At 26.6% G+C, this 18,386-nt stretch overlaps 1 protein-coding gene across 1 annotated transcript in view; it reads left to right on the top strand.

The window, feature by feature from the left end:
* Window positions 1-14,272: 14,272 nt before the first annotated feature.
* LOC105849118 (SHC-transforming protein 1) overlaps window positions 14,273-18,386 on the top strand; it is a 38,869-nt gene continuing 34,755 nt past the window's right edge. Inside the window, exon 1 of the mRNA XM_065816918.1 lies at window positions 14,273-14,432. Coding sequence (XP_065672990.1) covers window positions 14,283-14,432 — 150 coding nt within the window. The 5' untranslated portion in view covers window positions 14,273-14,282. The remainder of the gene's footprint in view (window positions 14,433-18,386) is intronic.

Below are 18,386 nucleotides of genomic sequence, written 5' to 3'. Positions count from 1 at the left end.
AGTCATTTACATTACGGTGAGTAAACTATAAATGAGTTAAATTGATGAGATATCAAAATAAAATCTTTTAACAGTTAAAAGAAATTTTGTGAATATTAAAATGTGTTATTTTGCTTTTCCAGGAGGAGGGGCAACTACCCCTTTCCCTTACCCTTGCCTGCCGTCGCCTATGGACATGTATTAAGAACTTCAATTACACTTCCACTGCATCTAAGAGTCCAAAATTTATTGTAAGACATTAATTTCATTGGGGTCAAGTTCTTTCTCTAAAGTAACAGGTATCACATATATTTGTTCGTGTTGTGTTTATGTTTCTTGCATAGATTGTAATTTTTATCGGCTTTGAATAAAGTATTTTTTTTTTAATGAGTAAAACACAGCATTTCACTAACTGAAAATAATTCATTGTATCGCTTTGACATTGATAAGACATGTATTGGTGATGCCCATAAAGTGGAAGATATTGGTGATGCCCATAAAGTGGAAGATATCATAATGTTATGTAATCATAAAAATTATATTTACATGCGCACATTTAAAAAAAATAATTACACAAAGATTGATGCAGTATTTCTTGACTCCAATACCTGCCAAAATGATGAAAATAAAATATATTAATATAACTTTATGTTTTTAAAATGATTCACAATTTTCTTTGGAAAAGCAACAACAGTTTTCATAAAAATTGTTTTGTTTCATACTCAACCAAAAAACAAGTTAACAAAACTGAATGTTATGTACTTTTAAACTATGATAATTAGCCAACAACGCAACATTTTTATATTTTTTAGAGAGAGCTTTTGATACAAACTTAAAAAATTACCTGCAACTTCTTGCCTTGCCAAAAAATGGATTCAAAAATGGAAAAACCTTCATTTCTAATTTTTTTTTTTTTTTTTTGTATTTCAGTTATTTTGCTGTTTAACAAAAATAATCAACATACATATATACAAAAAAAAACAAATATGTACTTAAAACGAAGAAGGCAGTAAAATCTTGTCAACAAGTACCATTTTTGTATATACAATATAATATATACTTTTTTCCTATTAAAATGATCTTTATAAAGTACTCATCGCAATTTTTTCATAGAACCCCTATATATACTTTCAATAGAATATAAATATTATATTAATAGCCCTAATGGGCATAAAACTGCTGCGCTGATCAGTAAATCAAATAAAGATAAAAAACTGAAAAAATAGAATCAACACAGGTAATTAAAAAGAGTTAATCAAAAAAAGAGTTACTCAAGCTTTAAAAATTCCTTTTTTGACTTGAAACTTAAATGAACTTAATGACTTTGCCATACATTTAAATCCTACTTGATAGATATTCCATATATTTGAAATTCGATATGCAATGCTATATTCAGTATATTAATTAACGTTTTGAGGCAGTGTTTATGTGTTACTTATATTTGCTCTTAATAGTTGTTTTTTCTATTTATTTTAAACTTGTTGTTAAGGTTTTCAGGAGGGAGATTATTGTTGAATTGATACATAAAAATTAAATGCTGATAGATATTTATTTCGAAAATATCCATTTTTTCATATCATTCATTATAGCTTTACCGTGTTCACGCTTATTTTTAGAGTAAATGATTCTGCACGCATATTTTTGAAAGCTATAAATTTTTTTAAGTTTTGATGGTTGAGTAGTTACCCATGATATATTTGCATAACTGATGAAGCAATGAATTAGTCCAAAATATATTAGTTTGAGAATTTGTTTATTGATATACGAACGAACTCGATACATCATACCAATTATATTGGTGATCTTAGATTGAATATATCTAATTTGAGGAAGCCAGGATAAGTTCATGTCTGCATATAATTTCTTAAAACCATTGTTAGTAAGAAATAGATTTTTATCATGAGCAAACAGAACTGAATTTAGTTTTAAAGACAAATAGCAAAAATCATTTATATAAAGTAAAAACAAGAGTGGACCAAGGATAGATCTTTGGGAAACTCACATAAAATATTTAATACTCCAGATTGTATATTACATACATATTGTTTTCTATTGGTAAAATAACTTTTAATCCAATAGTAAGTTTTATTAATTACACCATAGTGCTTTAGTTTATCAAATAGGATGCAGTGACCAACTGTATCAAATGCTTTTGATAAGTCAATAAAAACACCTTAGGTAAATTTATTTTGTTTAAAACCATTAGTTATTTAATCAACTAATTCAATGATTGTATGTTCAGTTGAGAGATTTTTTTGAAATTTAAACTGGTTTGGGTAAAATAATTTGTTTTTAGTGAAGTCAATATAGATTCTATAATAGATTACATGTTCAAAAAGTTTTGAAAATACAGAAAGTATTGATATAGGTCAATAGTTGGTTATGTCCGAATGTTCATTACGTTTAAAAATAGGAACAATTTTTGCTAATTTAAGTCTATCAGTGAAAATCCCAGAAGTTATTGAGAGCTTTAGTATATGGATCAGAGGTTTGTTTAGGATGATATTGTTGAAGATCACTAGATATTTTATCAAACCCTGGTGTATTCTTTTAAAGAGGAAAACGCTTCTTCAAATTCTTTATTGTTAAGTTCATTATCGTAAATGATAGCGTTATTTGAGGGTTTTAGATGTTGAAATTATTTTATTAGAAAGGTTTGGACCAATATTTATAAAATATTTGTTAAACTCTTGCGAGATTTGTTTTTTGCAGAATATGTCAGTGTTATTAATATTAATTCTTTTTGAAAAAGAAGTTGAATTTATTATTTTTCTTTTCAATACGTTATTGATGACGGATCACGTTTTCTTACTATCAAATTTGCATTTAATGATTTGATTACTGTAGTAATTTTTTTTAGCATTTTTAATAAGATTTTGGTAAAAATATTTATATTTTTTGTAATTTTTTTCATTATCTTTCTTTTTATTTTTTAGAAATTTATTATAGAGTTTTAGCTTCTTTTTTGAGCATTTTATCAGCGATTTGTCCACTCACGGATTAGCAACTGCTTTTGTCTTAATTTGTATGCCCTCTTGTGAACAGGTTTCATTAAAGCACTTTAGAAATTTATCTAAAAAATCATTGAAAGCTTTGTTAGTGTCCTGACTTTTATACACATTGGACTACGTTTCTTGTTTTAGTCTAATTGATAATTCATTAGTATTACTTGTTTTGAGATTGCGTTTTTTCAAATTTATATCTTTTGGTCCACAACCAAACGTAATTTTTAAATTTCTTACTTTTATAAAATTTGGAAAGTGATCGCTAATATCAGTCATAAAAATCTCGGTTTCAATATCCAGTTCCAGGTAATTCTTAATAAGAATATTGTCTATTGCTGTTGCCGAATTTTTTGCCACTCGCGTTGGCTTATTAATTGCTGACAACACATTAAATTTAAGAAGCATATCAAAAAAAGATTTTATTTTCGGAAATTTTGAATAACTTAGAACATCGATATTTATGTCACCAACGACATATAAAGTTTTATTTTATTTATATATTTTTCAATTGTATTTTTGATAAAAGTTTCAAAAAGCCATTTTTAAAAAATGTTTTTTAAAAAACCTCAAAATTTTAAAACCGGATTCCGAGTGAACGAAACATTTTTAGAGCTTTTTTTGTTCCTAAACACGTTTTCTTTATATTTTGAGCAATATATAGAAAATTCAAGCAGTTTTGAGGGGGTCACTTCCACTGAGTGATTCTTAAAATGGCTCTTAAAAGCCAAGATAACCTCGCTATCAATTGCTATAAATAACAATAGCAAAACATTAGGTAACATTTGCATCATGTGGAATACTTTTATTTATAATGTCAACTGTCTCATCTAGCAATTTATATAAGATTGGATAAATAAAACACAATACTTTACATTATAGAATTTTGTTATGTATTGTATTGTGAGTAATTCTATATATTGAATATATATAATGTTTTTTAACAATTATAGTAAAATACAGTTATATATCTATATATTTTACTATAATTGTTAAAAAACATTTTATATATTTAAGATATCGTCGCGTTGGTTTGACAAGGTTCTAACTGATTTTTTTTATATTATATTTTATTATAGAAAAGCAAATAAGTCGATTTTTTCTTTTTTTTTTTAATGTCTAAATAAAAAATTTATATAATATTTTTTTGTTTATTTATGTATTTTTATACATCAACCAAAAAAAGAGTACATAGACAAATAAAAAAAGCAATAATATAAATAATTTTAATAATTAAATAATATAAATAGTTTTAATAATAACATTAAGAAAAAGTTAAAAGATTTTTTTCTAAATTCTCCTAATATAAAAAATTTCAGTTAGAACCTTGTCAAACCAACAATATAGAATTGTGTAACTCCTTTATAACAATTTAACAAAAAGTTTTTAAATTATATGATTATTCTAGAACTCTACTTGTAAAAAAAATTTAAATACCAAAAAATATCAAAACAAAGTTGTGAGACAAAAAAAGTTTTAATTTCCGTCAAAAATGAGAAATTTGAATCCCTAAAGTGATTAGTTAAATCGAGGAGGCTGAATAAATGCGAATTTCATAACTGCGAATCTGCATAAGTGCGAAGCAGTTGCAAAGACTGGCATAAGTGCGAACTGGCACAAGCGCGAACTGGAATTAGTGCGCCGAAAGAATTTGCAAACATTGGCATAAGTGCAAACTGGCATAAGTGCGAACTGGCATATGTGCGAATCAATTGCAAAAACTGGCATAAGTGCGAACTGGCACATGCGCGAACTGGTATAAGTGCACCGAAAGAATTTGCAAACATTGGAAAAAGTGCGAATCGGCATAAGTGCGAACTGGCATAAGTGCGAAATGGCACAAGCGCGAACTGGCATAGGTGCGCCGAAAGGTTTTATAAACATTGGCATAAGTACGAATCGGCATAAGTGCAAATCAATTGCAAAAACTGGCATAAGTGCAAAAAAGTCAGAATTATTATTGTAAAAATAAAATTCACTGATGACTGATAGAGAGCCAAGATGAATTCCGGGGCAAATTTCTTTATGGGCCCTATCTTGGCTGAAAATAAGCACCATGTAATGCCAAAGTAGCCCGGCTTTCTTTAAGAGTCCTGCTCCGGACTCTTAAAGAAAGCCGGGCCCCAGGACAACACACCCGCCTAATCCTTCCTCTCTACGGCCATGCCGATAACCACTGAAATAACCTCTGAGTGGATACTTAATTAAATTTTTACAACTTTTATGTCAACTACATCAACGTTACTCTTCACATTTTGATTTTGCTATTGTTAAAGCAAACGGTATCCAATGAAAACTAACCAAATGCTAAAAATTCAAAAATTAGTTTGAAGATGATATTCAACTCGTGCAAAAAACCAAATAACGATTAATAATTTTTACACTGACCACAAATATTATTTTTAATTACATTATTGATAACCCGACAATTACCATTATTTGTAATGATCATTCTCTTATATATTTTTTATTTTATTTCGGTACGCTTAGTTAAAAACAGCAGGAAAATATGTCGAGCAGAACAGTAAGTATCATACCCTTATTGAAGATTTTTTAATTTTTAAGTTTCATTTTATAAAAGGTTTTATAAAAGCTTTTAAAGCTCATAAAAATATTAGAATAATTTATTTATGCTATAATAAACATATTCAAAAAAAGCACTATTTTAATATTTGAAAAAACTTTTAAAAAACTTTTCCTTTTGGGTTGCCATAAAGTACGTACGAAGTTATGGGTTTCCATAAAGTACGTTTGAAGTTATTTTTTATAAACTTTTCTGGTTTTTGAAAGTTCATTCAAAATTTTAATAAAGCAAAAGAGAGCACAACCACAACTGATGTAAATAACACTATAGTCATTAAATATTGATATTCATTAGAGTCATTAGAATAAACTCAAGTTTATAACAAAAATAGGCAAGAAGTTGTTCGTCAATATTTATAGTTTTTTAGGTTAATAATAACCTATAGGTTATTTTAACCTATAATAATCAAACAACTATTTTATATTTGTCCTTAATAACACGTTATTGGTGGTAGCCAGTCGGTTTTCAAAATCTGTAGTATCAGTATTTTTTTATTTAAGAATGAAGGCAACGACATTAAAAGAATTGATTAGTTAAGGCAAAAAACTGAGGAATATGTTATTAAAAATAAAAATGACTTTATGTCGGCCGATGATGCTGTCGGCAGATGATGCTGTCGAAATGTTTACATCGAAAACAACGATGTAAAACTTATTCCGTTTGCACCCATTCTATCTATTGCTGGTAGAATATTTGTTTTAAAATGAAGTCTGAAAATGAAGACGATTATAAATGCAATCATTATAGATGGAAAAATAATAAGAATAATAAGTTCTAAGAATAGCAAAAAAGGTTTTAAAAAAAACTTATTATCTTACCCAAACTACTACAGACCAAAAACATTGTACATCCGCGAATTTTAGTAAACAAGTGTTTATAAAAAAACTACCAAAGGTCTTATTGCTATTATCTATTATTTAGGCAATGAAAAATGTGGTGTAACAGATTTGAAACACGGAAACAGTAAAATTGACCATTTATACATTCACACTGCATCGTCTGTAGTGTCATGTATAAAAAAGGTTTTAAAACCAAATGATAAGCCACAAAATATTTATGAAAAACTAATGTTTGAATCAAATGTGATTCAAACATTAACAAACGTTAAAAAAAATAGGTCGCGCAGGGTCGTCAAATTTTTCATGAGTTTTTTCATTAAAAAAAATAGGCTAGGCTCCTTATGCAGGTAAGAAAACGGTTAAAAAATAACTTTTTTCGTTGTAATGAGGGTTTTAGGCCACTTTTGAAGATTTAAAAAAACGTGTAAACTTAAAATTACCTTAAAATTATCAGCTTACTAGGGAGTTTTTAAAGCACATTTTTTATTCATTTAAACTATACATTTAAACTAGGAGATTTTAATTAAAAATCTTAAACTTCAATAAGAATAAACTAAAAACGGGTTCTAAAATATGGAAAATGGTTCATCACAAAGAAAATAAACTATATAATTAGGTTCAGTTTCTTTTAAGAACAAAATATGCTTATTTTTTTTAAATTGATAACATAGTTGGGTGGGGTAATCTGGGCCTATATGTCAGTATTTATTGCATTGTTAAAAATTTAATACTTTTACAGCAATAAACACTTTTAAAATGAAAACTAATGTAAATAAGATCTCTGGCAATGCTTTTGTATTCATTTTCTGATTTTATTTTTCAACGGATTCATATAGACGATCATTAAAGATGTAACTTTCCATTGAAACAAGTAGATACCGGAGAGTAGCAGTTTTGAATCTTAGCACATCAAATTTATTTTTAAATAAACATTGCATTTTTAAAGAATAGTGAATCTATAATATATAATACGAGAACATTTGGTTATTTTTTACTTGAGCATCCATCTAATTTATTCCTTAAATTTTTTTTATCATGACTAGGCTTAATATAAGTACTTGGAATTTTGAATTGCAATATCATATTGAGAGTTATATTTGGATTTTTTAAATATATTTTGTTATGGTTTTAAGTTATGGTTTACTGCGTTAATTGAATTTCCAAAATTTTTTGGAAAACCGCTAAGAGACACTTGGAAATGTTTAATTTATTTATTTTTCTAATTTGCTGTTTTGAACACATAAAGTTATTTTGCATTTTACGCATTTATTGTAACACTATTATCTTTAAACTTTTGAACAAAATGTTTAAATTGGATACATACTCAATGACTCAAGTTTTACTATGAGTTGGTATAAAATGTTGCATGACCACAAGGAAAAAAATTGTTTTCTCGTCAAATTAAATGCACACAACATATTATTTCAGAAAGAACAAACTTTATGTCTACAGAGAACATGCAGAACTACTCCAGAAAAACTTGAAGAATTAACTGAGCTATTCCAGAAGAGGTGTCATGAAACCATACATAAAAACTTGTGAAAACCATATCAATTTTACTTGTCCTTAAATCTTTAAAAACTCCGATTTGTATAGATTTTTATCTTAGTAAGATAATTTTACCACTTTAAATATAAGTTACCGAAGAGTTTACCATCATCATGAAACAAGAATTTTGGTTATGGATACTCAATAACCTTCAAAACGAGGAAACAGACTAAAATGTTTTTTGATGAAACTTCAAAACAAGGGTTTAAAGATCACATCAATAAATTTCTGGAAAAATTATAACACTGCAGGTTTCAATAAATGAAAAATAATTGAAGTAAGAAGTCTTTTAAAATATGAAATTTACATTGCCTATCGGTAAGTTAATAATGCTCCAGGTATGAAGGATATGTATATATTTGAATATAAATTTAAAATTTAATTTCAAAAGACAAAAAATGTAAACTGAAAAACTGAAACGGAAAAACTGTTATGAAAAACTAAGTGTTGTAAAACGCGTGAAAATTTAGTACATACTGATAAAGACCGCAAAAAATAAAAACGTGGCTGTAGTGTACATTGAGATCGATTGTATATGTGCCACAGCGTAAAAATGACTAAAAAAAAGGTTCTCTTCACATTTCGGAGTTAGATTATTTGTATAAATTACGACAATTAAAGTAGAAGATGTTAACGTTGTTTTGGTTGCGCTTTTTATTAGTTGCTTGAAACCATAGAATTTTAACATTGATTTTATTTCAGTGTGATCACTTGACCTCATGTAATTAACATTAGGATCTCTAATTAAAATTGTTTCTAATAAATTAGGTTAATTAGGTTTAGATATCATTACTGAAAATAGGTTAGAGAAATTGTGGCTAAGGTATTTCGAGCCATCCGGTGGGCAATATAGGACACAAAACAATATACTTTTCGTCTTTGGAAGTATTTTTTCGAAAAAAACGCTCTCTATATCGTTGGATTTGAGATCGTTACGTTTTACCCAGTTTAACTTATTAGATATGTAAACGGCAACACATCCACCGCGTCTGTTTTTACGTATGCTACTTAGAAATGCATAACCCTCGATATGATATAGTTCACTAGGGTCGTCCTTGCTTATATGGGTTTATATGGGCGAATATGTCAATGTTTTTGTTGCAGTTAAACAAATAAATGATGCTAAATGTTCCATAGGCCACGGATATTTAAATGAAAACATTGTAAGCCTTTCATATACAGAATATTTTCAAGTTTCTCCATCACTGAAATAATATGGTTCAAATATATTGGTCCAGGTCATAGTTCTATGTCACCTGATAATAATAACATAACTCTTAGGAAAGCATGTTCTTTTAGTATAATTTTATTTTCTGGTTGGTATTGCCATAAAAATATTCGTATAAATTTCAACTCAAGTTCTATAGTTTCAAGAGATGTTTCAGAATAACATATCAAATTTGAATTTTGCAATGACGTCACTTTAACAGTTATTTTAGCGTAGATTAGAAGTGTAATAGAGATATAGTTAAACATTTTAAGAAAGTATACTTAGACACATGCAATATTTATAAAGAAAACAGCTTTAAATTGAAATATTTCATACGAACCTGGCTGATGGCGTAGAATAAAGTAATAATATGATGTAACTTCCAAATCTATATTATTGTTTTTTCTTCTTTTAAAACTTTATATTAAAATATAAAGTACCCCCCCCCCCCACCCACACAAAATATAAAGTACCCCCCCCCCACCCCCCACCCCCACACACACACACCTCAAGAAAGACGTCTTTAGTTTGTCCGGATACGACGTTCTCAAGACTTTTATATGAGACCAATTTAGGATGTCTAACGGAGAAGAAATCTAATATAAATGAGTGCAGCATAGAGCCACTGAACTAGTTACATCAATTAGCCGTTTGTGCGATGAAGATCGATCCTCCTAGCACAAACAACTAATTGATGAAGCTAGGTCGGTTGCTCAACGTTACACTCATTTAACTATAATGTCTCTTCAAACCAAGAGGGGGGGGATCAAACTTTACATGGTCATAATTTTTTTGGCATATATGTATGCATAAAAACAGTGATCGATTAACAAAATGATAAATTTTTAGAAATAATTTTCTAATATTCGTGTTCTAAAATTATGACCATAAAAGTTTTTTTAAAATAAAAAGATTAATTGTAGGAACTACAACTTGATTAAATTGGTTGTCACAGCATGCTTTACTCTATGTTCACTATGCATGCTCAATGGACAAGTTACAGCAATAAATAAGAGAATGTCAAATTATTGAGTAGTATTTTGATAAACTAAAGCTTGTTTATCAAAACGGCAAACAACTTGTAAATATTTTATATAAAGAATATTATAAACATTGTGTGGAGTAACCTAGTAACTTATTTGAAAGTTCATCAATGTCTTTTAATACTTTTAATAACAAAGACTGTAGCACAAGCCCACTACCGGGCCTAACCAACTTTAGAAAAAACGTTTATTAAGGCCCAATTTATTAGGAGCCTTTGATAAAAAAAGATCTAAACGGCTTCGTGGCATTGAGGCCACTAAGCCTCATAGAAGCCTCACTAAGGTGTCCCGTTCCCGCACAGTTTTTGAACGACAACACCAACTTTTAAATTGAGTTTTAGACAAAGAAAATAATGATATTTACTGAGTATTTTTTAAAAATAAAAAAATTCAAGAGTCTCCTACTAAGAAAATGTTGAAAAATCTATTCGGTGCACTTATGCTACCGCCCTCTTATTCCAAAATTTTCAAATTTTTTCGGCGCACTTAGTCAAGTATGCACTTATGTAGATATTTGCAAATTCTATTGACGGACTTATGCCAATGTTTACAAATTCTTTCGGCGCACTTATGCCAGTTCGCACTTATGCCAGTTTTTTCAATTGGTTCGCACTTATGCCAGTTCGCACTTATGCCAGTTCGCACTTATGCCAATTCGCACTTATGCCAGTTCGCACTTATGCCAATGTTTGCAAATTCTTTTGGCGCACTTATGCCAGTTCGCGCTTGTGCTAGTTCGCACTTATGCCAGTTTTTGCAAGTGATTCGCACTTATGCCAGTTCACACTTGTGCCAGTTCGCACTTATGCCAGTTCGCACTTATGCCAGTCGCACTTATGCAGATTCGCAGTTATGAAATTTGCACTTATTCAGTCGCCCCGTTAAATCTAATTGTAGATTAATTGTCAAATCATAGATGATTTATAGATTGATCTAATTGTAGATCAATCTATAAATCATCTATGATATGACAACACGTAGTAAACTCTTTTTACTTTACAATATTCATATTAGTTTATCTATATTATATATATGTATTGTATTTTTACAAAAACATTTTTGACGATTTTTAATTTTAGAAAGCCCCCTTAGATAAACACTTTTTTTATTATAATTTTTAAGTAGCAACTATGATAATTTGTTTTCAAAGTTTTCTAAAACTGTTTTATCCTGTTGTTTACTAAACATATTGATGATTATTGTAATAGCTAGCTTTTTTTAAGTTTTGGCAAAGTTTGCACCCCCACCCATAAAAGGGATGGGGCATTTGTCAATATCTAATAAATTGGCCTACAAGTTACTGAAAATTGTAAAGTTGTATATATAAAAAGATTTGATTGAATATTTACAGTATTTTACAAATTTTTCTTGATATTAAGACATTATTGATTAATGAAAGGCAAAAACTAAAGAAAGTTAAATTTGAACTATTTAAAAAATAGTTAGCAATAACAATAAAGAACTGATGATTTCGAGAGCATAAATTCCACCGCTATGTTAAAATAAGTGCTTTTAAGACTTGAGTCTCACTAGCCACAACCTTGCTAGGGCACTTTTGACTTTGAAAATCAATAAATTAAATAATAAAGAATGGGGAGGGAGTGGAATCCGTAAAAAGTACCAACTGGTTTCTTAAAAATTAAAAAAATAGGTCCTTCAAGACTAAAATTCACCTAATTGAACTGTCAAATACCTGACAAACCGACTAAATTCGTCAAAAAACCGCTTATAACTTGAAAATCACCTTCTTTGTGGGGGTCGAACACCCCATTAATCTACACACCCTCCCCCTAGAATCGTTTTTGCATGGAAATTTTACACGTTAAAGAATAATACTCAATAAAACTTCTTAATCTAAAAAAGACTTCATTCTTTGCATTTTGCGAATCTTTTACATCGTAGTTAAGAAAAGTAAAAGATAGAAATATGTTATATACAACCTACAAATACAAACTAGCTCGGAAAACATCTGCTTTTTGTTGTTTCAGTAAAAGTAGCATATAATAACTTAATATAAAACGCGTCTTTACAATAAGATGCGTTGCATTACTCATACAACGCATCTTATTGTGTAGACGTATTACTCATAACACTAAGATGCGCGATTCTATAAAAATTTGACTGAAAGATCTGAATTTTTCGCTTGTGAGTCTCTATTATTTTATATTTTTTGTTGAAATATTTAAAGAATACCCAAATATTACAATGATAAAACGCATATTTTTGAAACATAGAAATGAATTTTAGAAAATTATATAACTATAAGTTTATTGCAATAAAACTGTTTTGAAAATTTCCAGAAATTTTCAACCCTACAAATTATAACCCCCTCATAATATTTCAGTAATTGGCGGCACCTCTGATCTATAACAATGCGTTAAACGTCCATCTATTTATACGTCCTTGGTGTCACTTCTTCTGACTTCTATATACGTTACACCATCCTTATGAATCATTACATTATTAATATGAATAAAATACATCTACCTTTGGAATTTCATCGTAACAAAACCAACGTATAGCTAGACATAAGTTAGACATATAGTTAAAAAAAACCGCACAATTTTATTACGCATTAAGCGTTCCTTGAGATTCATAAAAAATTTCGTTGCTATAGTTGCATTCGCAATTCCGGAAAACTTTAATTAGGTACATTACATAACTAAAAATGTCAAATGAACAACCAAAACATTTTTAATTTCAAAAACAGAAAAGTGAAACTGAATAAAATTTAAATTTTTCTAGGAATTTAAGTATGCACTTTTTCGCACGTTTATATATATATATATATATATATATATATATATATATATATATATATATATATATATATATATATATATATATATATATATATATATATATATATATATATATATATATGTATAAATATATATATATATATATATATATATATATATATATATATATATATATATATATATATTTATATATGCATATTTTTTAAACTTAAATTATTTTGTTGTAGTGTTGTATATTTTTCTTAATAATATTTTTATTGTTACTCTTGTTATTATTTTTATTGTTTTATTATTATTATCGTTATTACTATGCTTAAAATAAAAGAATTACGCTATTCTGCAGCATTACTATGATTAATTATCATATATATTTTTAAAATAAGTTTTCATGGATATTTACAAATAGTAATCAACAACAACAAAATAACAAGAAGATATATTTTCCTTTTTAAATCATAGAATAATACTTTAATAGTAATAGTAAATATAATAATAATGATAAAAAAACATAATTTTATTGATTGTAGTAAGTATAAATAATTGATTATTAAAAAAAAAAAAAGTATATAAAAATCATTATAATATAAAATAATATAATAATGAGTAAATTAATTATAAGTATATAATAATAATAACTAAATGATTGATAAGGATGGTGTCACTCAAACAGAATTCTGATCAAAGGAGTGACACCAGTTTTTAGATATAATATGATTAATAATAAGCATACACACATGTAACATACTTAAACTAAGTAAACATTTAAAAATCATACTTTGATGATAATAAAAAAAATAAACAAACAAGAAGTTAATGATAATAGTTGTAGTTATCATAATTGAAAAAATAAGAGTATGTTTTAAATATTAAGTGAAAATCATGTCAATAAGTTAAAACATAATTGTTCTCAGAATTTTTTTAAATTGATTTTGTTTGAGATTAAGAAAAGACATTTCGGATTCATAGAGTTAAGAGAGGGTTATAACTACAATTAAGTAGACTCCTCATCTGTAGTGGCCTTCTTGGCCTTGGTGAGGTGAATTAACAAACAAAAATATATATATATATATACATATATATATATATATATATATATATATATATATATATATATATATATATATATATATATATATATATATATATATATATATATATATATATATATATATATATATATATAAATTTTTATAAGGTGTTTACTTGAAGTTAGTATTTGATTACTATTTGTAAATATCCGTGAAAATTTATTTAAAAAAATATATGACTGATTTTATATATAATTTCGTTTAAAATTTTTATCACAAACTAGAAAATGAAATGTGGAATTATTTCAAAATTTAAAAAAGATTCTTCTTCTAAAGATCACTGGCGGTCTGATACAGGAAGTTTTATTAAAAAACCTTCTAATGGATGGCTGCATTCAAATGATGCCTTCAAAACGGGTGTAAATTATGAAACTAAGGTAATTAGGAATGTTATAAATGATAAACTGATTTTTTTTAAATGAAATATTCATTAATGCTAGTTAATGAATATTTCCTTTAAAATTTTTTTCTAAAACTGCGACCATTCAGTGCATTAAGTAAACCCCTGATTCAAATATGATAGTATTAGCAAATAAATTTTATTATATTATTGAAAAAGTGATGTAAAAAGTAAAACTTATGAGGTAGATACATATCTATGTATATATACAAACAAACTGACATATGAGTGTATATAAACATATACACATGCATTACATAGATGTATTCATATAGGGAAAATATATACTTGTTACATTAAAATTACATAAATGTATTTTACAAATAAATATATATTTTTGCTTTCCTTTTTAAAAAAAACAAATATAATATATGAAAATCAGTCTTTGTAATGTTGACTTAAAAATGTTTTTTTTTTTTGCTTTGCCTTATCCAAATTTGTTGCTGAAAACAACAACCACCCAAAAGAAACAAAAATAAAAACAGTACACAAATTATTTATTTTTATTTTTTTCTATTTAAATTTATTTTAATTTCCTATTTTGTTAGTTTTGTTTTCTTTGTTTTTGAAACTTAGTTTTTTCATATATATAATATATATAGTATTATGTATGTATATATATATATATATATATATATATATATATATATATATATATATATATATATATATATATATATATATATATATATATATATATATATGCAAATATCTTTACACTCTTGTAGCATAGATCATCATTGATGGTGTTATACTAAAATAGGGAGCTGTGGAGCTTCAGAACATACATTGATTAAGGATTTATGTTTAAATAGATTTCTCTAGAAGTGAAGTTTAAATCAATTCCTCTAGAAGTTCTGCACTCAACCTGATTCCTTGCACAATGTCTTTATTTAACAAGGTTCATGTTGAAAATAAAAGTAAAAGAGTAGAAATTGTTTCAAATTGACTTTTAAATCTTTCTTTTTCTCTTCACACAAATTGATCTTTTAAGTAAATAGATTAGGTTCTGTTAGGTTTTGAATGTTATGTGTTCTTTTTCTTTTTTATATTGTATTCTTAATGTTAACATTTGTATAGACCTTTCCAAAAAAAGTGACTTTGTATCCAAGTCCTCTCAGGAGACGTGTGGGGTTGCACACCTTATATGACTGCACATAATATTTTATTTTGGCAACTTGTTAGTGCGTTTGAATAAATGCGCTAAATAAACTTGAAAAATTGAATATAAATAAACCATAAACTGAAAAGAGAAATGAAAAAAAAACAAAAAACTAATAATAGAAGAAAGTACAAAACTAAATGAAAAAAAATTTGATGATATGAATGATAAAATTAGTAAAAAACAAAACAGAAAAAAAAAATCATAAGATTAATGTTTTTATTTTAATTTAAAAGTGTTACACTACAAAGAATTAAAAAATAAAAGTTTCAAAGTTTTTTAATTAAAGCTTGATTGAAGACATGGGTGCAAAAACATTATAACTTCAATTTTTATTGTTTTTTAAGTTTTTATGAATTGTTATAGTATATAAAAGAAGTTCTATCAGTTAGTAAAAAAATGATGTTTAAGCACTTCTTGTGTCATTAGGCACATAATTTGGTAGAAAAACATGTTTTCCCTACATTCATTTGGTGCAAAAATGAGATAACTCCTTAGTTAAAATAATGTTAATAATGATTGTATTCAATGAAGTTTTGATGAAATATTAGATGTACCTGTCAAATAAATTAAAAGAAAACCTAATTTAGTCAAAGCAGGTTCTATATTGTTTTTGTTGGCACCTCCATTCATATCTGCACAAATTTTGGGCCAATGAATCCAATGAAACAACTTAAAATATTTAAAAACGAATATAACACTCAAAATTTAAATGTTTACCACAATTTTACTGGGGCGAGTCCAATCACAAAAATGCCAATGTAGCTCGTTTTTTTTATTATTTTTTTTCAGAATTCGTCCTGAATAGTTAAGTTATAGTTATTACAAAGAATTGGAGAGTGGTCTTTTCTAAAACAGAAATAAAAACATGGTCAAATCTACTTAAATTTAATGCTTAAAAACAGGTATTTTGATAAATTAAACGAGAAAAAAAAGGTGTAATTTGACAGTTTTTAACTGAAACAGTTTTGGCTATATTGAAATGTTCTTTTAGATGTTGTTGTTGTAGATAATTCTCTGCCAGGAAGTTTAGTATCTTTAAGGTACTCATTTGGTCAGAGGAGTTTTATTCCAAAATTCTCTGTTGATATGTGCTATAAAACAGGTAATGTTCGCCACAAACTTTTTTGTTGTTGCAGTAACAACAAATCGGTGTTGAATCATATACTTTTTGAGACAATATATAGCCTTTGCCATTCATTATGAGTTATGTGTAGCACCAGAAGCCCAAATTTCCACACTCAACTGAGATAATTCAGTAGATTCTCCACCTCCAAGGAAGATGAAACATAGATTTAAAAGTTTGAGATAATCACCCTTGGGTTTATGACTTTTTATAGCTTCTCTGTAGTACTCTAACATCTCTTGACAAAGTTTGATGAGGTAATCAGAATTTTTATCTCAAGTTTCTGTTCCAGAATTGTACATGCACCAATATTTAGCAGGCCTTGTTTAAAGCATTGTTTAAGCTGCCAGCAATTTACGTACAAGTTAAGATAAAAGGATTTATTTTATAAAAAACCACATTAACTTTTGAAGGATAGTTATGTAAAAAAGTTTATTACAAAAGTTTGAATGACAATTATATTAGATATAAACGCTATTTACTAATGAAAAAGTATGAAACTTTTCATTAGTAAATAGCTAATGAAAAATCTATGCAACCTTAATCTCTCTACTAACTTAATTATTTTATCGAGATATTTAATAACAGAAAACAAAATTGTTTATAGTTAAGAACAATTTTTTTTTGTATATGAAGTTAAAACCAAGCGTTAAAAAAATATATATATAATAAAATTTTTATTTATCATCTCGCAGGCACAAGAATACTTATGTAACTTTTGATTGCAATAATAATAAATTTACTTTATTTTCTATTTAATAATAAAAAATAAACTTAATAATAAAAAAAAATGTTTTAAAAAAGTTTATTTTATCTTTATTTTATATTATGATATTTTATTTTTATTATTTTTTTTATTGTAATGATTGATTTTTTCGCTTGTAAAATGCTAAACTTTAAGCGTGAAGTAAAGATTATAATTATATAATTTAATTCTGATAAAAAATATATAATTTACTTTAAAACTAGTTTGATAAAAATATATAATTTTACTATGATAAAAAAAATTTATAACTTAATTTTGATTTAAAAAATATATAATTTAATTCTGATTAAAATAAGATATTTAAGTTTATTAAAATTAAAGTTAATGCTTGGGTTTTAACTTAACTGTTAATTTTATTTAGAAACGTTACTAAATATTGTTCAATATTTAAATTTTATTTAAAATCGTTACTAAATATTGTTCAATATTTAAATTTTATTTAAAAACGTTACTAAATATTGTTCAAGATTTAAATTTTATTCTTAAAATAAGTTTAGCTCATTTTATTGGTTTTTTTTCCATGCTTTATATAAGGTTACTTTTCTATATATATATGTTTGTGTGCCACAAAATTTGAAATCAATTTTTGAAAGCTTTTTTCTCACCGAATTTTGCTCAAATTTTGCACACTTAATCATTTTCGATGAAAATACAAGGAAATGGAAAAATTTGACCAAAAAAAGTTAATTAAGTTAACAAAAATTTAATTTATATTTCCCTATAAGAACACTGAATTAATAAAAAAAAAATTTAAAAACATAACAGTAATTTTTCCTTCTACAAAAGATAACAAAAAAAGAATTTCTAGGCCCAATAGAATTCTGCTTGCATTAAGCATGGATTTGAAAAAAGAATTTTTTTTTGATTTACTAGTTTC

The sequence above is a fragment of the Hydra vulgaris genome, chromosome 13, assembly GCF_038396675.1.
Source record: "Hydra vulgaris chromosome 13, alternate assembly HydraT2T_AEP".
NCBI lineage: Eukaryota > Metazoa > Cnidaria > Hydrozoa > Anthoathecata > Hydridae > Hydra > Hydra vulgaris.
The sequence above is the reverse complement of the archived record's forward strand: the minus strand, read 5'-3'. Positions and strand labels throughout refer to the sequence as shown.